Source organism: Bos indicus, chromosome 19 (assembly GCF_029378745.1).
Source record: "Bos indicus isolate NIAB-ARS_2022 breed Sahiwal x Tharparkar chromosome 19, NIAB-ARS_B.indTharparkar_mat_pri_1.0, whole genome shotgun sequence".
Lineage (NCBI taxonomy): Eukaryota > Metazoa > Chordata > Mammalia > Artiodactyla > Bovidae > Bos > Bos indicus.
Genome location: NC_091778.1, coordinates 50,504,492 through 50,528,392, shown reverse-complemented (window position 1 = coordinate 50,528,392; position 23,901 = coordinate 50,504,492). Strand labels below are relative to the sequence as shown.

The following is a 23,901-nucleotide window of genomic DNA, read 5'->3' as shown; positions in this document are numbered from 1 at the left end:
CAAGCTGTGCAAAAAAAATGTTGGTCCAAATTAGGGGCTAAATCTTAACCTGATTGAAGGGCCATTCACTAAAGGGGAATGAAAATAACACCACCTTGGAGTCTTCAAGAAAAGTTCCCCAAATGCAGGAAAAAAATCTGATGTCTTTCAGATGGGTTAGTTCATCCTTACTTGAGGGCTGAGCATTGTAGTTACATAATGTAGCATTTCCTAGCCAGTGACTGCTTAGCCCTTTTTCATTTAACATTTATCAAAGACTTCTAATTTCAATTAACAGGGCAAGCCCCTGTTGGCTATAGTCCTTTGTGGTTCAGATTGAAAGAGTAATTAATCACAGAGACTTTATATCTCAGTGAATGTCGGCCAATAATATTGCCTTGGAGATGCAAGCTGTGCTCCATCCAGGCTGAGACCTCCTGCGGGTTTCTCCTTGCACCTCCCAGGTATGAGACAGATCCTGACAAACGCAGGGACACAGTTTCATGTTGGCTGCACTAATCAAAGCCCTTAGCGTCATCTTTGTTCTGCTTTGTCCAAGTGCGAGATAGATGAAACCTGAAGGTGTGACTGACCTCCGGGGTGAGGAAGGAGGAAGCCTTCTAAAGAAGATGCACCCGCGCTGAAGAAAGCATGGCCAGTATGGTCCATCTGGCCCCGGGGAGAAGCCCTGGCACCAGCTCAGGTCCCTCCATACAGATGGGCTTTAACAGCAAGCGTCCAATTTGCCATCTGCCAGGCCTAGGGAGCGCAGATGAGATTCAGAGCCAGGGCTCTTGCTGTGGATGAATTTAGAAGCCCCCACCCAGAGGAACTTGCAGACTGGCACATTCCCAGCTAGCCAACTGTGGGGCGGAGCCCTCAAAGCAAGAGCATTGACCAAGTGGATGAACACGCTACGGAGGAGTCAGAGGGGAACCTAGATTTCCCTTGTGAAAACCTCTCTGACGGTGTTAAGAGGTTGACCTGGGTGCCCCCCAAAAAAGATATGTTGAAGTCCTGACCCTCAATACCTGAGAGTGTGACCTTATGTGGAAATAGGGTCTTTACAGAGATAATCAAGTGAAAGTGAGGTTCGCTGTGCCTATCCAATACGACTGCGTCCTTAGGAAAGGGGCCAGTTTAGATGCAGAGCCAGGCGTGCACAGAAGGAAGACGATGTGGAGACGAACGGGGTGAACACCATGTGACCAGAGTATACATCTGCCAGTCAAGAGACACCAAACTTCTCAGCAAACCAAACCACCAGAGCTAGCGCACAGGGGCAGGACAGATTCCTCTTCACAGCCCCCGGTGGGAACCGACCTCACCAACACCTTGATCTCAGACCTCTGGCCTCCAGAATCCTGAGAGAGTACATTTCTGCTGTTCAACCCAGCCCGTTTGTGGTACTTTGAACGGCCACCTTAGCAAACTTACATACAGCTGGGTTCCCCGTTAGGGAAACAAGCTCCACCCTACCTGGAAGATTACTGAAAGGAAAGGATTGCATTTATCTCTGTGTAGCTCTCAGCTCTTCAGGAGGAAAGCTATTAATAACCCCGAGGATGCTCAGATTGTCTGATGCAAGGCTGGCCCATCCCGACATGGGGAGATAGCCGCCGAGGGTGTCCACCTGCCAGGGAAGCTCCCAGTTTGGATAGACCATCTCCTGTGTGTGCCCTCATGTAGTTTCAGAGCCTGGTGCCATCAGTACAATCCCTTCCTCTAAGGGAGCAGCCTACAGTGGAGCAATCTCCCTTGCTGTCTGCTTTGTCAACTTTGTTCCTGAAACATAAGAGAAAGAGGGAAAGGAATTGATTCTAATATTGAAGACTGTCATTTGTACTTGGCCCAGAACCTAGTCATAAGCATTCAATAAGCAAAAACCCTTTTCTTGGGATTTCTTCCACCACCATTGTTATGGACACTAATGGGCAACAGCTTCCAGAAAATGGAAATGCCCAACTGCCTCTCACTGGCACAAAGACACCAGCATGATGGTGGACAGCCATATTTTTTGGCAATCATTTTTCTATACACTCAACCACAGGATAACAATGAAGTAATCGTACAGCACTGAAGATATTCCTGTTTCCTTTCTTCTGAGGAGCTTCATGAGATTTGAGGAAATTGAATTGTGTTATTTCTCAAGGATGTTTCAGTATCATATGCTTCTTATCACTCTGGGACATCTCCTGTGTCTCATGCGTCACCTGTTGGGTATTGGGCTGTGGACTTCCTGACATTATCCAACTTAAGCCCTGCAGCAGTCCCACAGCGGAGTTAGTATTAACACCTTCATGCAGATGAGGAGACTGAAGCTCCCCTCTGACAGATTGTGCCAGAATTTCAGATGAGAATCTTCATAGTCTAGATGCAGGGAGCCCAGGTCTGGGAGTCAATTTGACCTGAGCTTAAGTCCTAGACTGTGGATATGTCAGCTGTTATCTCTGAACTTCAGGCTCCTTGTTTGGAGCACAGAGATGACATTTGTACCTGAGAGTAGTGGTTAAACTCGGCACCTGGGAAGCTTCTGAAATGCTGGATGCAGAGACCCCACCCAAGACAAATTTGATCAGAGGCAATGGGGATTTAACCTTACTCCTCATCCTCCGAGGTTTCTCTCACACTTCTGGACAACAGAAGTTCTTAGTGACAGTGGGGCTCTAGGGGAAAATCCTCTTGCCTCTTCTAGCTTCTCTTGGCTCCAGGAGTTCTGTGGTTTGAGGGGCCTTTTTCTGTCCCCTTTTCTTGTGTGTAAGGAATAGACTCCAACCTCCATTACCTTCCCTGAGTCCCAAAGGGCAGATTCTAACCATTGCAAATCATTCAAAAAAACTAAGATGATAGCATCTAGTCCTATCACTTCATGGCCAATAGATGGGGAAGCAGTCAATCCTAAAGGGAATCAACCCTGAATATTCATTGGAAGGACTAATGCTGAAGCTCAATACATTTTGGCCACCTGATGTGAAGAGCCGACTCACTGGAAAAGACCCTGATCCTGGGCAAGATTGAAGGCAGGAGGAGAAGGAGACAACAGTGGATGAGATGGTTGGGTCACATCACCGACTCAGTGAACATGAATTTGAGCAAGCTCCAGGAGATGGTGACGGACAGGGAAGCCTGGCGTGCTGCAGACCATGGGGTCACAAAGAGTCAGACACAACTGAGTGACTGAACAACAACAGTCTGGAATGGGAGGGGATGCAGAAACAAGGGAGAAGACCACCTGAGGCCAGATTAAAGGAACTGAAGAAACTCATCAGGAGACTATCTAAGGTCAGATTAAAGGACTATGGGCTCTGCATACACCCCATCCTTATTGCAACTCCACCCTTAAAGCATTGCTATAAAACTCCTCACCAAATCCTCCCACCTTGGAAACTCACAATTTTTGAGGCACAAGCCCACTTTGCTCCCCTCTGCCTGGCAAAGCAATAAAGCTGTTCTTTTCTACTTCACCCAAAACTATCTGCAAGATTTGATTCAGCACCGTCTCACAGAGGCCAACTTTTCGGCATCAAGATGAAGCTGGAGATTTATAAATTTTATTTTAAAATTTAAAAACCTGGAAATGAAAGTTTAAAACATAAAACAATCCAGTTATTTTATTAAAAAATAAATGATATAACTGAGCTTGAATCAGAATCAAAATACTATACGAAATACTTTACTATATGATACGAAATACAATCAGAATACAAAATACTATAGCCATGGAAAGAAACAAACTAGAAATTTTAAAAATAAAAAAATTTGTTAAGTTGTAAGAAAGGTCAACTGCTGTATGAGTGGGACAGTTTAGGTATTCATGTTCGCAAACCCAAGTGAGAGAATGAGATTCGAAGGTAATATTTCAAGAGAAATGAGTACTTAGGGGAAAGGTAGGAAAACTGTGTAAAGGGGGACATTTGCAGTGACCAGAATACTTCAAATACCTAGTGTTTGGACTGGATTTTAAAATTTTTTATTTGTATATTTATTTATTTTGCTTATTGTCATCCAGAGGCATTCAGCTGGATGTTCATTTCTGATCTTGAGTTTTGAATTAATGCAGTCCTCTGGTAAATCCTTCTCCCTTACTTCCCTCCAGCTCTTTGAAAGTGAATCCCTAATTATAGGCCATGTATGAGATTTACTAGATGAAATCAGCGGCTGTGGATGTGACACCAGACTCTCAAAAAATCAACACACTGTTGCCATAAAAAGCCCAATTGTTAATTGCTTCTTTGGCATCTGGCTGTAACAAAAACACTCTTTTTCTGTTTAACATTAAAACTCAATGTAGTGGAAAGAACATTGGGCTAGAACTAGGGGAGGCTAGTATTCTTGTCCCAAACCTGTTACTAAGCGCCTATGGTTTGAGGACAAAAAACATTTCTTTCTTTGAGGCCTCAGTATCCTTATCCATAAAACCAAGGGTATGAAGTCAAATTACCACTTCCAACTGAAAAATCCCATTCTGCATCTTGAAAATACAATACACTCTTCTAACCTTTGCCCGAAGCTTTATTTCATGATAGCCTGATATCATTGTACACTTTTGTAGTTCCACGAGGAAAAGGAACCACACACAAATTTAAGTGTCTCCATAGTTTTCACACTGCAGGCAGTACTTTTCTGGTCTTTCTCAGATCCGAAGTTTGCTGTGAGGCCCCACAAGTTTTAACGACTTTGGAAATGCAGTCTACCAGTGTTTCACATTTAATACAGCAGAGCCTTATTTTATTCTTGAGATGTCTGGAATCTACACGAAGATTCCACAATAGGTATCGTTTCAAGTTCCGCAGTGGTCAGCTGAAGGAACAAGCTGGGGCCAGTCCATGAGTCAGGTACTAGTGTTGGGAAGGCGAGTGTGGGGGTGCACCCAGCTGACCCGGGGGCCTCCACCTGCAGGCCTTTCTCAGGCCCACTGCACAGGACCCAAGACAAATGAAGGCAGCTCCAGCCACAGCCGCACTTGCTTTGTTTGCGGGTCCTTTGTCCCTTACATGTCTGGGTTGCCAGGAGCTTTGGCCTCTGGCTTCCAACTGCTTGCTGGCTCTGCAACTATCCTTTGTTTACCCAGTTGCTAACTGGAGTAGGACAACCGTCACTCAGGTTCATGAGGGTTTGCCTTTGTATATTCTGCTCGGCCACCATGTGGCAGCCATGTCTTCTGAGCCTCCAGATAGTTGGTGGTGAGCTCATTATTCACCATCATGTCCCTCTTGTGGGAAAGTAAAGGGCAGATGGGGAAAGAAACCAGCGTCCCCTGTTTAACTCCAGCTTTTGTGTTTGAAGTTGCAGGAATGGCTTGGCAGGTGTGCATTTCCTTGTGTATAGTTTTTGTGGATGTAGCTAATGGTACGAACTTTTGGAGAGTGCTGGGAAAGAACAAAGCAGCATTCCTTCCCTTTTGTCTTTGGAGATCCAGTTATTACATCTGCTTGGAATCCACATGATGTTTCTGTTTTGTTCTCTTGCTAAGTAACAGTTCATCCCAGAATTTAGCAGCTTATGGGAATTCCCTGGCGGTCCAGTGGTTAGGCCTCCGTGCTTTCACTGCCTGGGTTCAATCTCTGGTTGGGGAATTAAGATCTCACAAGCAGCCTGGTGTGGGGAAAAAAAAGAAGGAATATATAAGCCAGTAATAGGATGACTGACTAGCCATTTAGGAAAACAGACTTTAGTGATTTAAAACAACAGTGTGGTAGTTCTCACAATTCTGCCATCTCAACTGGGCTTAGCTGGACAGGATCTCCTGTTCCTCATGGTATAGGCTTGAGCTAAAATATTAAAGATGGCTTTATCGCTCATGTGCATGGCTTCTCAGCCAGAATGAGTGAGCCTCTCTCCACATGGCCCTCCATGTGGCAAGCTTGGCTTGGGCTTCCTCACTCCATCATGGTCTCAGGATAATCAAACAAGACATTTTGCATTGTGGCAGACTTCTGGTTTCCAGCTTCTCTTAAAGACCCAAACTGACACAGTGTCTCTTCTGCCACATTCTTTTGGTCAAAGCAAGTCACAGACCAGTCTAGATTCATGAGGAGAGGAAGTACCCTCCACAACTTGGTGAGAGAAACAACACGCAGGCACAGTGAGGGAGGGAGTGAGTGGGGGCCATCTTTGGAGGTTATCTCCTATAATCTCGTGGTATTCTTTTGATTTATTGGTCTCCTCTCTTTGTTCCTGCTGGCATTTTGTGGTGTAAGAACACAAGTCAGGCAGGAAATAGTCCCATCGTCTTAAACATCAGCTTTTACCAGCAATTCCAGGGTGCTTTGGAAAGGCATTGCTGTCTGTTCCCTGGACTGTAGGGCTGAGCATCAGAGGCTTCACTGACTGCCTTGGGAAGTACAATAATAGCCAACATCAGTTGAGCACTTGCTATGGACCAAACTCTATGCTTATGCTTTTTTCATATATAACGTTATCCTCGTAATCTTCCCAGGCCTATACCTATAATTTCAATGGCAGTTCCTGGGTTGGTTCAGGTGATAGCATGGCACAGTTGGTACTGAAGATTCAAAAATGGCTACAGAGCCACACTCGAGATCACCACCCTTTCCTCCCCAGAAGCACTCATTTCCTTGAGATACTTATTATGGTGACTGGTTTCTTTCACTTAGCTTTCTGTATTCATTTATTTCATAAAAATGATGGTTGAACTTTTAAGTTTTCATTTCTTTGATATATTTTTTCCTCCAGGATCCTAAACACTTCAAGTCAGAGAAGACAGGACGAGGACAGTTAAGGGAAGGTTGGAGAGATAGTCATCAGCCCATCATGTGTTCCTATAAGCTGGTGACCGTGAAGTTCGAGGTCTGGGGGCTTCAAACCAGAGTGGAACAATTTGTACACAAGGTAAGTGAATGGTTGGCAGTTTCCGGGCTGTGGGCAAAGTAACTGTCTTTGTTGTGAGCCGGAGTGCCCAGTGCCCAACAGATGTATAGGCACTGAACCAACACAAGTTACCTGCATCTAGAAAACACTGTTTCCATAAAAGTGAATTTTGCCTACTGTTTAACTTTCTTCTACTAACAGATATCTTACACTTCATCCCTCATTTTGTGACTTCCATGTCTACTGGGTGAGTATGCTCAGGAAGTTGGGCTCTCAAAGTATGGTTCTCTTGGGCTCTCCTAGTTTCAAAGAGAGGTTCTTGTACTTGGTGCTTGGGCACTCAGGTTCCAGGCAGAGGCACAGGGTTTATCCGTGTGCACTGTCCCCTCAAGGATAGCCCTCACTCAAAAGATCCTGCAAATGTAGACACCTGAAGTAAAAGATGCCCCAAGAGACAGAAGAAACCCCAGTGGTCCCATTAGATGATGTACCCCAGCATTTCTGCCCTTTTAATAACTCTGTTACCAAAGAATTATTGGCAAGCTCAAAACACAGGTTTTAGTTGTATACCTCCTTTGGCTAAACATGTTAATTTTGTAGCAGGAACCCATTTAGCGATGATTTAAGTTTATTGGGTGCTTGTAACATAACTCTTCCAGTAGTCATGTATGGATGTGAGAGTTGGACTATAAAGAAAGCTGAGAGCAGAAGAATTGATGCTTTTGAACTGTGGTGTTGGAGAAGACTCTTGAGAGTCCCTTGGACTGCAAGGAGATCCAACCAGTCCATTCTAAAGGAGATCAGTCCTGGGTGTTCATTGGAAGGACTGATGTTGAAGCTGAAACTCCAATACTTTGGCCACCTGATGGGAAGAGCTGACTCATTCGAAAAGACCCTGATGCTGGGAAAGATTGAGGGCAGGAGGAAAGGGGGATGACAGAGGATGAGATGGTTGAATGGCATCACTGACTCTGTGGACATGAGTTTGGGTAAACTCCAGGAGTTGGTGATGGACAGGGAGGCCTGGCGTGCTGCGGTTCATGGGGTCGCAGAGCCGGACACGACTGAGCGACTGCACTGAACTGAACTGAACATAACTCTTATCCTCATGGAAATTAATTGGAAATGCAGTGCTGAGCACTGCCCTTTGTAACTCCTATTTTCATGAGAATAAGTACTATCCAAGTTGTCTCTACATTCCAGATAGGCTAGATATCTGTTTATTTTTCCATTTAAAAACTGATAAAGAATAGCTTTCTGAAATTCTTTTGGGGGCACTGGAATTTAACCTTAATGCACTGAGCTGTTTGTTACTTAGATGGATTTGTCTACTGAGCTTAGGGAGCCAATTGATAGTAAAATGTGTAAATCTTGAATTTGGGTCCAAGAAATAGATTGAACTTGCTTTCCTGATAATAGCAGGGCCTGGAGCAAATTTGAGACAGAGAAATGTACTAATCTGCTGAGCTCCAGAATCCGTTTTTGCCCAGCCAGGGGTGAGAGCCAAGTGGCATGCATAGAAATCAAGTTCTGGGACCTGCTGTTTTCCTGCTGTGTCCCAGTTATTAAGAAGAAAGAAAGTCCAGACTCCAAGAGTAAATATTTTCCAGCCTCAGCTCTGCGACTGTCTCTGGCAGTATATTCTTGACTTCCTACAACATCCCACCTGTTTTTAAAAAACCCCGAAAGATCTCCTCTTACTGGGGCCACTACCATAGTATGTTTCATTATCTCGTCTTCTCACAAAACATATTCAGATTGCCACAGGGGTCATTGTGTTTCTAGTTTTGAGAATCCGTTTCTTTAAAATACCTGTAAGAATTACGCTCTAGCAATAGGCATTCCCATCGCCCATTTCCAAATATAATGAAGTGTCATCAACACCCCCGAAACACACCTGCTGTGGCACACGAGCTACTAATGAGAGTCTGAGGCTCGTATTTGCGTGGGTTTCAAGTGCCAGGGATGCCTTTCTCGGAACACCTTTTGTTTTTGAAGAATCTAGTCACAGTTCACGGGGGAAAAAATGTTCGAAAGCGAGCCATTAGCACATCATTGGATTCTTGTTTCCAGCAGACAGCTGTGTTGTGCTTAATGCAATAGGGCGTATTTACTGACGCCTCAATGCTGTTCTTTTAATTCCCATGAATTTGACACACTCAGCACTCAAGTGTGCATGGCTTCATGTTATTTCTTAGTTTCATTATATGTTTCCTCCTTCCAAATCATAAAAGCCTCACTAGATATCCATAGGCCTGGAATAATAAACACTTCATTATGAAGGCTTCCCTTGTTTCTGCAAATTCACTGAATTAAAATCCTTCATTTCTTGAAACATGCTCGAACCTTCTACAAGAGGTTTTTGACAATTGCTAGATTTGTTTGTCAGGAGGAAGGAAATGTTGGAAGGACAGTACTGAGTATTTAAGAAAGGTAAAAAGGCATGCTGTATTTATAGCCATAGAAGGCCGAAAAAAGAATGCCATGAAATAAAAGCACATAAATGGTATAACACACAAACTCTTTACAGTTATTTTTCTTAATCTTCTATTGCCATTATGTGCCACCATAAGAAATAATTTCATTCCTTTCATCTCCAATCAAGCTCATCATTCCCATTAGGTTCTACTCTGGTTCAGGTTTCTTATTTCATGACTTTCAATAATAGTTAACATAATAGCTGACTAAACTGCTCCCTCCCGTGACTTCTACTACATGAAAGCCAAGCTTAGAAAGATATTTACTTATCTTGAATCCCACACCTTCAATTACTTAAAAAAAAAAAAATTACCAATATATAGGATACTTCACTAGAGAAGAGAGAGTTCTAAGTGCTTTGGTCTTGGAAGTGATTTTTCTATCCAAACAAATGCGCTTGATTTCCAACATTTATGACCTCCTGGCGCCTGTGAGATGCACCCTTCCACAAATGGAAAGTAGAACCTGTTTTAGGTAAAGATAAATGAAGAGAAAAATCCGAGGGTGATCAGCCCTGGAGACTCGTTCCAGTCACTGTTGTGTGACTGCCAAGTGGTTGTCATTATTTTGAACAGCTTCCAGCCCAACTTTCAAATAAGATAAAGAGATTAATTTACAGCAAGTGTATGTGTACACCATGGGAAAGGGCTGAGAGTAAGTATGTCTTCCTCTAATTGTCATCCCATATGGACAGAGGGATGCAGAAATTTGTAACTGTCAGGTTTCCTAGAATTGGAAACCATTCCTTTTCCAGATCGTTTTAATCAAACCTGGTATTCTGTCAACTTCCTTCTTTTGCTTTTTTAGGTGGTTCGAGATATTCTTCTGATTGGACATAGACAGGCTTTTGCTTGGGTTGATGAGTGGTATGGTAAGTCAACTCCCACAAAATCAGTTATAGAACAACTTCATAACACATTGGCTTGGACTTTCAGTCCATCTGGCTTCAACTGCTACCTAGAAATTCAACAACAAAGGCAGAGCTATTGCTTCCTGTATTGAAAATAGCATTGTCCATGGGACATAATGAAGAAGAATGTAATGATAGAAGCTTGGTCTAAAATAACCACAGCACTTAATTATTGACTAAGTAGGACCTCAATATGTTTGATGCCTGCATGCTTGATAGTGCAGGGTTCTATGATCCTCTGTTGGATTGGCTTCAAACCCCTCTAATTTATCCCAGACCTCAAGATCAATGCTGCCTTGATCTTGTCATTAAGCACCATATCAGGTGAAAGCAGTCCTTTGACTTGAGTCCTTTGAAACACTCCCTCACCAAAAATATAAGGACTCTGCAGGGATTCAAGGGCAAAGAAATTGGTGACCCCTTAATTCTAACTGAGACTGTTGTTCTAGCTTTTTAAAAAATGAGTTGAGAAGAATTAAACCAGTTCTGTATATTTCCAGTAAGTGAAAAGAAACAAGGTTTGTTTCATCCCATGATGGATGAACCACACTTTCCATATCTGCAGTGCTATCATTTTGTCCACGTGAATCCCCTACATTCCCAGAATCAGTCATCAGAGGCTTGAGTCCTTGACTATAAAAAGAAACAAACACACCCAGTTGGTGACTTGGGTCAGATCTGATTGCCTAATGAAAATGCTCTTCTCTTTGGCCTTTTCCTAAGTCACATTGAATTTGTTCTCAGCATAACCTCGATTGCATTTTGGTGCCTTTGTATCATTGTTTCACCAATGCCCTCTCCTTAGCTGAAGGCATCAAATTTAAAGTGAAAAGTTACAGTGGACTGAACAGACAAAGACAGTGACCGTTAGCTGTTTCTGAACCATATTTTCCAAAATAGGGTTTTGTAGGCTATGGGTGTGCTTTTTTTTTTTTTCTTTTTTTGCACAGTTTTCCCAGATTTGCTGAAAAGCAAATACATCTTTGCCTCTTCCTTGGCTTGCCCAAATGCAGACCTCTAGAAGAGATGCTTTTGAAAGATCACCATTTGCTTTCTCTTAATCACATGCCCCTGGGCTTCCCTAGTGACTCAGTGGTAAAGAATCCACCTGCCAATCCAGGAGACTTGGGTTCGATTCCTGGGTTGGAAAGATCCCCTGGAGAAGGAAACGGCAACCCCCTCCAGTATTCTTCCTTGGAAATCCTATGGACAGAGGAGCCTGGCGGGCTACAGTCCATAGGGTCACAAAGAGCTGGACACAACTCAGCAACCAGAGAACAATAATCACACCTCCCCAGGACCCGGGATGCTGTTCACAGGCAGCTCTACACCGACTGGCCACACTGTCACAAGTCTCCCCAGCACTTCTTTGTGGTTGTCTGTTGTGAGATGGGAGGAGGGAGAGTCTCCCATGATTACTTCCCCAGATCACTAAACAGATCTTTCTGGTTGTTTTTTCTGGGGAGCTTTTCACAGATTCTTAGAGGGACACCCCAAAGGTTAACAACTGCTGGTCTCCCCCAACTTGCACTCGTCCACGCTCTTGGCGTCCTAAGGGAATTTCAAAAGGATAGTCAAAGAATAATAGGCTCAAACTGGTGAGAAGTTTGGTCAGTGAACTGAAGCCTGAAGAGCCAAACCTCGACCATCTTGAAGACCAGGAGACAGGGCAACGTAATAGATTTCTCTGGAATACCATGAGGCCTTCGAGGACTTTTCAGAAAAGGCAGCATGGAAAAGGGTAGCTGCACCCTAACCAAGAAGACAAAACACTGCAAGCCTATTGACCAGAAAAGAGAGTCTGAGTAGAGGCAGGATAAAGGACGAGAAAATGTGGGCAGGCCTCTAGTAAAGGAACAGCTGGGGTGCAGAGGACAAGGACCGATTTTTTTTCCATCTCAACCAAGCCCTCAGCAACCAAGAGACTTAAAGACTTTTAGTCCAAAAAAAAAAAAATCTCAGACTATTACAAGGGCCCAAAGCTAGAATAACGCATCAAAGGAAGGCCTTTAAAAAGAGAACACCTACTTAAGATGGAGAGGTGGAGACAGGAATTAACTCAAGGAGCCTACTGACAAAAAGCCCTTTCTGTATCTGAGTGCAGAAAAACAGCATGTGGTTTAGTGGATGTAGATCATCAGGGGCGCCGTGTACTCCCCGGAGAAGGCCTCCACCCGCTGTATATACAGTCCTAGCCCCAACCAAAACAAGCAGCCTTTTCACTCTGCAAAGGGTCTGAGACCTGCCCCATCAATTTCATGTAAATTACTGGCATCCTTGTCCCCAGCTGAGTGGCTTGCCAGGAAAGTGGTAGCTTCTTCATTACACAGATGCAGATACTCAATCAACTAAATGCTAAGAACCCTGCCCACAACCTCTTCCTTATTCAAGGTAATGCTGTGTACTGCAAGCCTTTCAGGTAAACGGGTGTGTCATCGCCCACCAGCACAGCCCTTCAGTTTTGGGTACCTGAAGTTGTTTATTTTTCTTTGGTCTATACAGGCTCAGTGAGGCTTTCACTAGTAAACATGGAAAGGCTTCAAAGTAAAGAAACCCTTTCCTATAGCTTATGGCACTTACTCTCCCAGTGAGGTCCTGGGCCTGCAACGTCAGCATCCCTGGGGTACTTGTTTCAGATTATCAGACTCCACCCCAAACCTGCTGAATCAGATATTCTGGGGGTGTAGCCTGGCACACCCCCTTGTGTTTTAACAAGCCCTCCAGGTGAATCCCAAAGGTTTTTTTGTTTTTCGGTTTTTGGTTTTTGTTTTCGTTTTTTGGCCACAGCACTAGTTCTCCAATCAGGCATTGAGCCCGAGCCCCCTGCATTGGAAACGCAGAGTCTTAACCGCTGGACCGCCAGGGAAGTCCCAAAAGTTTTAAGAACAACTTTAAATCAGATTGAAAGGACAGTTTAATTAATTCAGTCCAAATTTAATTAGACTAGAAAATGGTAGATGTCTTCAGGGCCAACTGCTAAACTCTGGTGCCTTGTAAGCCTTACAAAAAGGCACCCCTTCCAAGCAGATTCAGCAGGTGCTGTCGGCTGAGCGCTGAATTTTAGTTCTGTTGACCCTGGGCTGTGCTCCTACAGTGCCCAAACTATATATCTTTATACACTGGCAGCCCTGTATGATGTCTTTCTCCCTAATTAGACTCACCACCTCCAGTGCTTGCTGCTGCTGCTGCTAAGTCGCTTCAGTCGTGTCGACTCTGTGTGACCCCATAGACGGCAGCCCACCAGGCTCCCCCGTCCCTGGGATTCTCCAGGCAAGAATACTGGAGTGGGTTGCCATTTCCTTCTCCAGTGCATGTGCTTAACTGAGTTGTATTTTGTTTTGTTTTTTTTAAAAAGGACACTATAAATGACAGTAATCATTTCTTGCCCAAGCATTAATTTTGTATCCTTCCTGAATTTTAGCATTTGACTGTCCCAGTAACTATTTCCCTAAACAGATTTTATTCTGCTCTTGTTTGTCCTAAAGTACAACCGTTTCTACTGTTGGAGTAGTTGGGTTTGGTTTTCAAAGCCTTGATTGGTCTTTATCCATGAGCCTTGGGTGTCTCCTGCATGACTGGAACACTAATCAGAAAAAAACAACTGCATATTTTAGAAGATGGGGTAAAAGAAAAGGTGAATAAAAATAGGCAGCCCAGCTTCACCAAAGCTTGGTTTTGCTTCACAAATCTGACAGTATTTTGAGAGGAACACAGAGGGTTGCCCAAGGGAGGCTGTGATTGAGTGGAATTTCATGAATCCTGACCCTCCCAAAAAATAGGGGGTTGTTCTGGCTAGTACAGATGAAACTCCCTCACAAAAATGACTTAGAGATCATTCTGGAGTCCCAAGAGCAATCTAACAGTGAAAGAATCAAGCTGAAGTTGGAGAAAGAAGCTGACTCAAAGGCTAGCATTAGCTGGTTGATTTCACCAAGCCAGCGTTTTTTAATGGTTGCAGGTTTCCTGAATCATGAATTTAAGTCCCATGTCTCTTAGGCAGCATTTTATGTGTATCTGCTTACATTCATTTTTCTGGAAAGAACCCGTTGTACTCCATCACATTTTCAAAGGGATCTGTGACTCTGCTCTCCACTTCCCCAGATTAAGAACTGCAGAAAAATCATAACTGTAGATTACAATTCTAGATCTTGTGATCTGAATTACAAGGAAAGGGTATACACCAAGCCTTGAGGATTAGCTACTTTCACTACAGGAAAAAAAAAAAGTAAATTGTTTGTAATAAGCACCTGTTGAATTTATAGCCTTTTTAAAAAAAAAAAAAAAAGCGCTTCCCAAAGGATGGGCCACCATTTTGTTGAAGTCAAAGGGGTATCAGACATAATTCTTGATTGCTGGAGCTTCCTCTAACCCAGCCACTTGTTTAAGACTTCCATTTTGACTAGAACAACAACAAAAGAAAAAGTTACTTCTGTTTAGGCTGACAGGCCTGGAAATGGAGAGAAAATATTTGTAGAAGGAAATAAAATATAATATGCCATTGGCTAGGTCATTGAATTAAGCTATATGACTCTTTTTTTGAAAATTATATAATTCTTTTTAATTTTTTAAAATATAAATTTATTTATTTTAATTGGAGGTTAATTACTTTACAGTATTGTATTGGTTTTGCCATACATCAACATGAATCTGACTCTCTATTAAAACTGTATAATGAAGGAAAATTTCTGACTGCAGACATTTTGTTTGGTGGCATTTGGAGCATCTCTGTACATTCAGCTGACTTCTACCCTAAAGGCCTTTCAGATATACAATCTTGCCTCCACTTCCAGTGAAATCTTTAATAAAATGATTGAAAGAAAATTGCCACCATAAACAAAGCTGAATGATTAAGAGAAGCTATTTGTGATATATGTAGCCAACGGAGGACTAATATCCACAATATACAGAGAGGTCCTATAAATTAAAAATCCAGCACTCACTAGAAAAAAGGTAAACAACCTGAATAGGTAAACCATGGAAGAAGAAATGCAAATAACCAGTGTCTTCTCTACTAATCACAAGAAATGAAAATAGCAAGAAGATATGACATTTGCCCATCTGATAGCAAAATTTAAAACGAGCGATAATAATCCAGTTTTGTATAGGTGGGAGAACACACTAACAGTTTCCATAAAAACTGATGATGGGAAATATAAATAATCTGTGGCCCAGTAATACCAGCTCTAGATACGCATTCTTAAGGAATGCACATACATGTTCCTGAATATAAATACAAAGCTATTCAGTGTAGTGTTGCTGATAAGAGCTAAAATCTAGTCTCCATGTAAATGTCCTTCAACAGAAATATGGTCAAGTAAATTATGATACCACTCATATGATAAGTATTGTGTGTTAAAAAGAATGAGGTAGTTCTATATGTACTGGTATGGAAATATGTTCATTTTCCATTAGTGGAAAAAGTAAGCCAGATCAACTTGTGTCATATAGTAGACTATAGTATGATTCCATAAATGTGAAAATAAATGAGACTGTATGTGTGTGTGTAATGTGCATGTGTAACACATGCAAATTCATAGGAAAAAACCTGTCAGTGGTTATATCCAGAAGGAATAGGATACAGGAAGTTAAAAGAGATCAAACTCTTTTCTCTATATAATCCAGTACTATTTGAATTATTTCTATGGAATATAATTCACACATTAGTTGAGTGATTCAGTAAGTAAATAATAATTGAAATCCACATTTTATAACAAAACAGAAAATAGTTGAAGCAGACCAAGACTCATACAGAGGTATATTTTGCTTAGTTCATGGTTTAAGAAATTGAAGGAGCTTCTTAACAAATCCTCTGAGTCCAGAGCTTCTATAATAAAGCTGGGCTGGTGGTAGAGGAGAGGGTTCTACCCAGGCCAATTTAGTGTGACTGTCACAACCCACTCCAGTACTCTTGCCTGGAGAATCCCATGGACGGAGGAGCCTGGTGAGCTACAGTCCACGGGGTCGCAAAGAGTCGGACATGGCTGAGCGACTTCACTTTCACTTTCACATGCTGGAATAGAAGACTGGGGTCTGCTTATTCTCTCACCTGAAAGAGAGTGAGAAAAAGAAGGACAGAAACGATCTTGCAAGAGGACAAAGACAGGAAATCTTGCAACAAAGAGAATATTTATGCCGCCAGATGATCAGTCACCCTCTGATGGCCAAGTGTCAGAGATACTGGGATACAGCTTCCTTACCAGAAGAACTTTGGAACTAGGTCCAGTAGTCTCTTAAATCAGGCCATTAGGCCAGTATTACGTGTTTAAGAAGACTTCATTTAAGAAACTCTACTTGAAAAAAGTAAATATGACCTTTCAGATCTGTAAATTAAGGGATAATTAAATTCAGTTATTTGCAAAATAATTGACATAGGATTCCTTTAAGAGTTTATCTGATATACATAAGCACTGTTTTGCTGGGGACAAAGAGATCTGAACCTAAACTGTGAGAAGTCGCTCTGATCCTTGAAAATCAATTAGTAATGAAGATGAATCAACTCCAAAAGTATAATCCATCATCGGGCATGTGTAATTGAATTTACTAAAAAATTGACTCATTTATAGATTTCAAGGTAATACACTTTGCTGAAGCAAGATGTAGTGCATTCTATCAGATAACCTGAATACGAACATTTTCACTTGATTAGGCTTTCCATAAATTATTGAGGAATATTGACATCATTTCCATAAGCATGCATGGTATGAGAGGATAGTTCACGATTTAGACAAACATTTTCCTTCAGCATTGGCTGGGACCAAATTATCATTATCTTTTAGAGAACACCCTGTACTAGAAGGTTCATTCTTTTTTCTGTTTTTTGTCTGTTCGTGGCAGTGAAAACACTGAATCCTAACCAGTAGATCACCAGGAAACTCCCTAGAAATGTTCATTATTATGTGGTCTAATTGAGAGATTTTTTTTCTTTAAGATGAAGTTTTCTGCAACTGTTTCTTAACTCTTCATTTTAAAAAGGGGGGGATCATGATTCTAAAATCGGCAAGTACTCTTTTCTAAAGTGTATCTTCTTATACAAGTGCAAATTGATGGTATCCATCTTCTAAGGACCCCAAATAATTGATTTTGAAATAACATTCTCTTTCCTTTTTTTTTTCTTTAACACTCTTTCTTTCTTACAGAAATAATTCAGATTTGATGTAGAAAATTTAGAAAATATAGATAAGCGAAAGGAGAAAATTAAAATTTCAACTCCTCAAAACAATCACTGTTAACATTTAGAAGTGTATCCTTTTGTTTTTTTTCTGGCAAAAATGATTTCTTTTACCTCCAATATTTTATTTAACAATATACCAAAGCCATTTCTTTATAGTGTTCAATATTCTTATGCATCATTTTTAATTGCTGCATAATACTATCAGGCCCCAGAGTTGTTTTCAATTTTTCACTATTATGAACAAGCTAATAATGAGTATCTTCATTATTAAATCTTTCTTCACATCCATAAAAATCTTTGAAAGTCCCTAGTCACACAGTTTAAGCCCCTGTTAACATTGAGCTAATTAAAGGTAAAGAATGATTTCCGTTGAGATTCACTAGAACAAAGAAATGAAGCCTCCTTTGTTTTTGTTTTTAAAATCACTAGCATGCCAGTGAGGGGGGAAATAAAGTGTCTAATGAATGTATGTATAAAGAAATTTCTTTAATTTTGAACTCTTAATTTAAAATGATCTCAGTATTCATTCCAGGTATATTTGGGTTTAAGAACTTTTGATAACCGGGCATTGAAATTAAAGTGGTTGTATTGAAAGGATGTTACTATTGTTAACAAAGATGTTTTGTTCTATTCACAAAGCAGCATCTCTTTACTGCTTTGCAGTTACCTTGATTTTCTAAAAGAAAAGCATGCTCTTCGCTTGGCCAGACTGTTGCTTAGCATTCTTGATACCTACATTGCTTATGGATGGCATTTTTAATTAACGGTTTCAGGGTGTGGGGGTGTCACCATCTAAATAATATCACCCAGGTCTGGATTTAGAGCTGCCCTCCGTCTTGGCCCCAGACCACACTGAATTAATTCATAAACTTCTCGCAAGTCTGCCCTTTGGAATTGAAGAGACTCTCACGTGACACACAAGGGCTGATATAAAAAGACAGCAGACCACATGATGCAGAAAATACTAAGGGAAAAATTCCAGCTGTAAATACTCGCTCTAAATCCCCACCAAGCTAATTAGTGATCAAGATGGTAGCTTGATTAACCTATTGTTGAGCGTGTACCATTCATTGTAAAGAGGCATGAAGTTAAATTCTGCCAGGAGAGTGGCAGAGGAATCCCCATCTGGGGAAACTGCTAATGAATTGTTGTAAAATTTCCAAGGAGTGGAGTGGGGAGTGCAGGATAAAGCAACAGAAACATTTAAAGTGACACTAATTATTATTTTTATGCATTGCACATACCGAAGATAACAGGTTCTTTGTTGAAGTTTTTTTATCCCTTGGATTTAGACAAGGTTTCTCAACCTTCTCGGCACCACGGACATTCTGGGCCAGATAATTCTTTGTCGGGGAGGGAGGAGGCCTGTGCTACCACATCCCTGGCACCTCCCGGCCACATGCCAGTAGCACCTCCACCTCTGTCGTGACAACCAGAACTGTCCCCTGTTTAGAACCACAGGATTTAAGAAATTATTATTCTGAAATCCTGAAAAATCTGCAGAATCAGGCCAAAAAGTCATAATGTCATGTGCCATTTTATTTATAGAACTGTGTGGGTGGAAGTAGTGGCAGCCCTTTTCATGCTGTTAGGCTAGACTTGAAGTTCGGGGTAGACTTGCACTCTCTGGCACCATGTGTTCTGTGCAAAAATACATCTCCGTGTGAGCACTGCACCCAAATCTCACCAGGAGCAGTGGGCATCGTTTCTCTGCCCTTAATGCCATGTCTCTTACAATAGCAATGAAAGTGTCCTTTCTGTTGTTGAACGCATTGCTGTAAAGAATCTCCAGATCTATTTTGAAAGGTATATGAAAGGTAAGTATTAAACCACACAAGCTTGACCCTGTCCCTTACAGGGATCTTCTAACCATGCTTTTAGGAGATCTCAGGCTGTAACCCTAGCTAATACTTCCTACCCACCTAACTCACTGTACAAGAATCACCCCTAAATAATCTCCATTCTTCTCAGCTCTAAGACTGTTTTGACTTAACTCCCTTGTATTCACTCCGCCTTTGGCTGGTTTAGCTAACTTTATGATTAACTCTTCATAAAGTTAGTGAGTTCCCCGCTTTTTTACTCCTCTCTTTGGCTTCTGCTAAGCTGCCATCGTCCCCTAAAGTCTCCCCCATTGAAAGTTCACCTTTAATAACGGAAGTTGCCAACGTCTTGACCTTCTTTCAGATATGACAATGGATGATGTTCGGGAATACGAGAAAAACATGCATGAACAAACCAACATAAAAGTTTGCAATCAGCATTCCTCCACTGTGGATGACATAGAGAGCCAGGCCCAAACAAGTGTATGTAGAATTTTTAAAACATGTTGCCCACTCTTTACCAAACGTACCCATAAACCGATCTTTGAAATGACTTCAAACGCATCAGTTCTCAAACTTCCACAAAAAAGCGTTGTAGCCCAGAGGCTGTCGGCGAAGAACCTGAGCTGGGTCTTAACTGGACGATGTTACCTCTTGCTTCCAGACATTTCTATTCTTTAAAGCCGCTTGACTCAGAGGTTACGTTGTCTTGGTCATAAAACCAAGAGTATAGAGAATGGAAACATTTTGTGGCCTGCACCACAGAAGAACAGAGGGCTAGAAACGGATGTCACACGAAAGCTAGAACATCAGTGCCAGTAACTTTTAAAGACATAGTTAACGTTCAGTCCTTCGTTTCAGGGAGGGCTATTGGCTCATCTGGTATTTTCAGTTTCTTTGCATTTGCTTTGAAATGCTTTCCACGGCTCTTTATGGCTGTCTTACCCTTGGTTCCTTTTTACTTAGGTTCCTGTCCAGATGGGGCTGCTGCCCACGCATACACACTGGCTGAGCAGTGAGGTGGGGTGAGCTAGGTCCAGCTGGGGCCTAAGCCTCAGAGAGCCCAAGGGTATTTAATGGCACGTTGGTGACTGGGAGCCGACAGTGTGCTGTCTACATGCCAGCATCTTAAATATAGTTCCATCAGTCATCCACGCTTATGAGGAAGAATTACAGATAACAAAGAAAATGTAATCACCAAGTCATTTTCATGTATCTTTGGCCAGAGCTGTGGTCTCTTTGGGTGCCAGCTTGAGCCCGCTTGTCTGTCAGCCCCAGAATAATGCATATCAGCTATGTAAGAAATTGACAGGGTAGTTTCAGAAAATTGAGAGCTGGCTCTTGTTGTGAATGCTCTAGATTTGTGAAGACCTCTGGCTGCACCTTGGAAATGTTGAGTGAACTGAGAGCATGTCTTGGGAGTGTGCCGTGTCAGGCATTATGTGCTGCTTCTGGCTGCATGTGGCAGCCCTTGAGGCTGAAATGGCCCTAACTCTTCTTGCATGCCGTGATTGGATTTGCAGAAGCTGTTTGGATCAGACTTAAAACTGAAGTGTTCCTCTGGAGACGCTGGCCAGTTCCTATAGGGCTTCCCCCTTTCTCTCTCCCGTTCTAAAGTTAGAAGTGCTCGTAAGGAAACCGTCCTTAAATTTCCATCACTCTCGGTTACCTTTTCTTCAGGAATGTTGATACCTGTCCCCTCTCAGCCGCTGTCTGAAAGCTGCTCCCTATATAAGCATGACAAAGGAAACCAGAGGAAGGGGGAAGATGCCACGTAGCGAAGGATACTACACAGCGCTTTCCTCAGCCTAAGTTTTTACAGCTTACAGCTTAAGACTCTTAGTTTGGTTTTCTTTCCATTTTACTCTGATTATTACTGTTGGAAAGTCAGTTTACCGTTTAGATGGTGATACCTGGAATGGGTCTCCCCACGGGAAAGCCCGTGCATTCTCTGGCTGCAACTCAGAGCCCTTCCCATAACTTCAGTGTCAGAAATGCCCATCTCCTCAGAAGTTACACAATGTGGTTATCTTTAAATGCATACCACACTTGCCTTATTCTTTGAAATTCCATTAAATTGGGAAGGGTCATTGATTTTTCCATATTTTTCTTCTCTATCATAATGAAAAAGTTGAAATCAAGAGGCTGCTGTCCATCACAAAATTACATGGGTGCTCAATAAATTTAGATGTACTTTCTGAGCAGAGACAAACTATATTGAAACTGGGCAAAATGAACATCCATGGCCCCAGCAATAAGGAAATAGTCTCCTTTTCAACTGAGCAGTTTCAACACATTTCAAGGGAGAGAACTTCTAAGAGACTGAACAGGAGTGTAGAATCAAAATTCTGTACTTTGGGGGATTTCTGCCCCCTGCTGGATGTGTGGAGTAGCGCACCATTCAGCCACTTGTAAAGAAAACCTGATTTTTCAAAGATAAACTTTGCTGAAATTCACTGAAACTTTTCTGAGTCTCAGTTTTATTTTGAAATACCTCTCTTTAAAGAACTTAATCTTATTTCTTAGCTTATCTAGTAGCCTTAGTGTTCTAAGTGGTAAGTTTACAGGTACAGTTCTTGCTATATTCTGAATTTTATATTCTATCAACATGGGCATAATTTTTTAATTTCCTTTGTAAAAACTTTTCCCTTCCAGAAGATTTTAATAATTGTTCCCAATAAATACTCTTAAGGATTTTTTTAAACACATTTCTGGTTTGCTTTATGTTATGATATGACTATAGGTCATTTATCTTAATGACTAATACTATGTTATGAATATTCACTCCATAGTTAATATTTCCAAAGTGCCTGCATGCTTCATACTGGTTTGTGTAGTGTCATCCAATGAAAGCTCACCAGCTAAGTTCATGGGAAAGGACACAAGTGAAAACATGGGTCTCTGGGAAGATAAAACAGGTACAGAAGCCCATGGTCAGCAGGTTTCACCTTTTACACCAGGACAAGCTTGTCGGCCTTCACTCAGAGCTTTTTTAATAAGACCAGTTACCTAGTTTCCCAGTTACCAGTAACAAAATTGGCAAAGGATACCAAGGATAGCCAGACTGAGAGTAATAATAGAGTGCCTAAGAATGAGAGAAGAAATGCCGCACTATATAAAGCAAATCAGTCCTAAGAAATGAGTCACCACTGTACTGGAGCACAGTGATATTCTTTCCATATATTATGTCTAATTGGTAGTAAGTGTGTGTAATACATTATTTAATGTATTTACATTAGGGAAGGCTTTGCCTTTGAAAGAATTTTTTTTTAACTTTCTCACATAAGAACATTTCGGACATTTGGCAAGTCTGTATCATCTGACAATGCCCGTTAAATAAGGCGTTACTGAATTTATTTCTTGGATGCCAAATAACGTTCTTTTTTCTTTTAAATGAAATTCGCACTGATTTTGTGTTGCTCTCTTTTTCTTCTCTGCTCTTTTTCTTCTTATGTTTCCTTGAGAAACTGTTTTGTTTCCTTGGTTTGTGGATAATTAGAAAAGTTTGTTGTTGCTGTCCCATCTTACTTGTTTTTTCACCTGCAAAGATCTCAGGATGGATGCATAGTTAGGAAACAAGTAACTCCTAGAATGCAAAAAGTATATTTATTGAACAAGAGGATAACATGTTGAGAAATTCTGATCATCTGTCTGTTTACCCTGTAAAGGTAAACTTGTCTTTTCATGATCTAAAGTAGTTGTTAATATGTATCATTTGGGGCCACTGATTGCTTTAATTACCTTCCTTTTGTAGAAAAGATGGCCAGGTCTAATAATAGCTCCATATACCAGCCTTGTCCACAGCACAGGGATGTACAGACACACACAGCTTGGTGTGGTTTTGTGCTCGCCTGATAAACTCGTCTTCAGAATACTTAAAGTACTCATTGAAAGTGCTTTGGAAAATCTTGGATGGATGTTCATAAAGGAATATTGTTTCAGAGGTCAGCCTCAGTAAAAAGGAAAAATTCAGGGTTTAGCATTTCAATGCTAATTTGGGCTAATAATCTGGAGAGCCCCCTTAATCATAGGATTCTAATAGCTCCTTTAAAAAGGCAGAGAGATGAATCCATTTGTGTCTCTTCCAAATACGTGCTCATTTTTTTTTCTTTCTATTTTTTGCCTTTAAGACATGACAATGGATGAAGTCCGAGAATTTGAACGAGCCACTCAGGAAGCCACCAATAAGAAAATTGGCGTTTTCCCACCTGCCATTTCTATCTCCAGCATCCCCCTGCTGCCGTCTTCAGTCCGCAGTGCCCCTTCGAGCGCTCCATCCACTCCTCTGTCCACTGACGCACCAGAATTCCTGTCAGTTCCCAGAGATCGGCCCCGGAAAAAGTCTGCCCCAGAAACTCTCACACTTCCAGACCCTGAGAAAAAAGCCACCCTGAATTTACCTGGCATCCACTCTTCAGATAAGCCATGTCGGCCCAAATCAGAGTAACTTCACATGAATATTTCATGGGGTTTTATATTTTCGGTTTTGGGTCTTGTTTGTTTGTTTTTAAGGATCTTCTGATATAGAAAAAGACTGCTTTGTCACTCAGACATGTCCCTTTGATCTCTTGAGTGTGCATGTGATTAAGTAATTTCACATAGAATATGACTGCCTAAGTCTGCCACAGGGTGTCACGTTAGATGTAAAATGCAAGACTTGCGAAGGACAGAAGAGATCTGTGGCCGCAGCTGGTCGCCAGGGAGGAAGCCTT

At 41.7% G+C, this 23,901-nt stretch overlaps 1 protein-coding gene across 1 annotated transcript in view; it reads left to right on the top strand.

Moving 5' to 3' along the window:
- PITPNC1 (phosphatidylinositol transfer protein cytoplasmic 1) overlaps window positions 1-23,512 on the top strand; it is a 218,060-nt gene extending 194,548 nt beyond the window's left edge. The window contains exons 7-10 of the mRNA XM_070773829.1: window positions 6,676-6,831; window positions 10,096-10,159; window positions 19,554-19,672; window positions 23,320-23,512. Of these exons, the coding sequence (XP_070629930.1) occupies window positions 6,676-6,831; window positions 10,096-10,159; window positions 19,554-19,672; window positions 23,320-23,325 (345 nt within the window). The 3' untranslated portion in view covers window positions 23,326-23,512. The remainder of the gene's footprint in view (window positions 1-6,675; window positions 6,832-10,095; window positions 10,160-19,553; window positions 19,673-23,319) is intronic.
- The last annotated feature ends 389 nt before the right edge of the window (window positions 23,513-23,901 follow it).